Source organism: Nylanderia fulva, unplaced genomic scaffold, assembly GCF_048542155.1.
Source record: "Nylanderia fulva isolate GAGA-0341 unplaced genomic scaffold, ASM4854215v1 Scaffold919, whole genome shotgun sequence".
Classification (NCBI taxonomy): domain Eukaryota; kingdom Metazoa; phylum Arthropoda; class Insecta; order Hymenoptera; family Formicidae; genus Nylanderia; species Nylanderia fulva.
The window spans coordinates 24,455-25,768 of NW_028191047.1; the positions used below are offsets into that span (position 1 = coordinate 24,455).

At 56.0% G+C, this 1,314-nt stretch overlaps 1 protein-coding gene across 1 annotated transcript; it reads left to right on the forward strand.

The window, feature by feature from the left end:
* The first annotated feature begins 377 nt into the window (after positions 1-377).
* Positions 378-836, forward strand: LOC114928245 (uncharacterized). The gene has a single exon (XM_029299330.2). The coding sequence runs from the start codon at positions 378-380 to the stop codon at positions 834-836; it is 459 nt and encodes a 152-aa protein (XP_029155163.2).
* The last annotated feature ends 478 nt before the right edge of the window (positions 837-1,314 follow it).

The window sequence follows — 1,314 nt, forward strand, 5'->3', positions numbered from 1 at the left end:
AAGATAGAGACACTGGAGACTCGTCCCCTCCAGTGTTTCAAATGCATGGGGGTGGGCCATACACGCGCCACCTGCAAATCAGAGGTAGACCGTAGTGGCCTCTGCTATCGTTGTGGCCAAAACGGTCACAAGGCTGGCGATTGCACAGAAAAGCCTTGCTGCCCGTATTGTAAGGATAATGGGCACAAGGCTGAACACAGATACGGGAGCAAGGCTTGCAACTATATCAAAGCCAACCAAAGGGGGGGTTTAAAAGGCAAGCAAGGGCCAAAAATAAGCAAGGGGGAGGAAAGGGGTACAATTGCACCGAAGATAGCAGCCAACAAGGCTGTTAACGCAAAGGAGGTCAGAAGAGAGGAGAAGAGCAAACAACAACAATGAAGGTTCTTCTCCTCCAAGCCAATATCAACCACTCCGCCAAGGCGCAAGACCTGCTAATGCAACACCTGGCGGAGTGGAACATTGATTTAGCCGTGGTGGCGGAGCCCTATCGAGTCCTCCAGAAAGACAACTGGATGGGGGATAAGGTGGGCCTCGTCACCATCATCGGAAAGGCGGAGAGGGGAGCACTCCCTCTCTCCCTAATGGGAAAGGGGGAGGGCTTCGTATTGGTTAAGTGGGGAGAAGCTATAGTGGTAGGGGTGTATTTCTCTCCAAACAGAGACCTCGCCCAATTCGAGGAATATCTGGGTAGGCTGGCGGACGAGATAGACCGCCACCTCCCGGGTAAGGTACTGGTCATGGGGGACCTCAACGCGAAATCTGACGCGTGGGGTTCCCCGGTGACCAACGCTAGGGGCAAGGTCCTAGAAGAGTGGGGGGCACAACCCTTCTAATTTTAAATAGAGGGTCTGAGTACACATGCGTGCGGTACAACGGGGGATCCATAGTGGATGTTACCTGGGGATCCCCACAAGCCGCGCGCATGGTAAGTGGCTGGCGAGTGATGGCGGGGTCGGAGAGCTTATCCGATCATAGATATATAAGGATGGAAATCTCCGACCCCTCGGTGGGACGCCAGCCACGCCCCCCGGTGGAGAGAAGGGGTACACCCCTACCCCCTCGATGGGCGTTAAAACGCCTAGACGAGGATGCCCTGATGGCTGCCGCCGCAGCGAAGGCATGGGAAGACCCTCCCATGCCCGACGCCTGCGATGCAAACGAGGAGGCGGCCTGGTTTCGCTCGGCAATGACGGAAGTATGCGACGCCGCCATGCCGAGGTGCCAGGCCAACCACAAAAGGAGGGGGGTGTATTGGTGGTCTCAGGAGATCGCATGGATGCGTGCAACATGCATAAGAGCGAGACACCGATA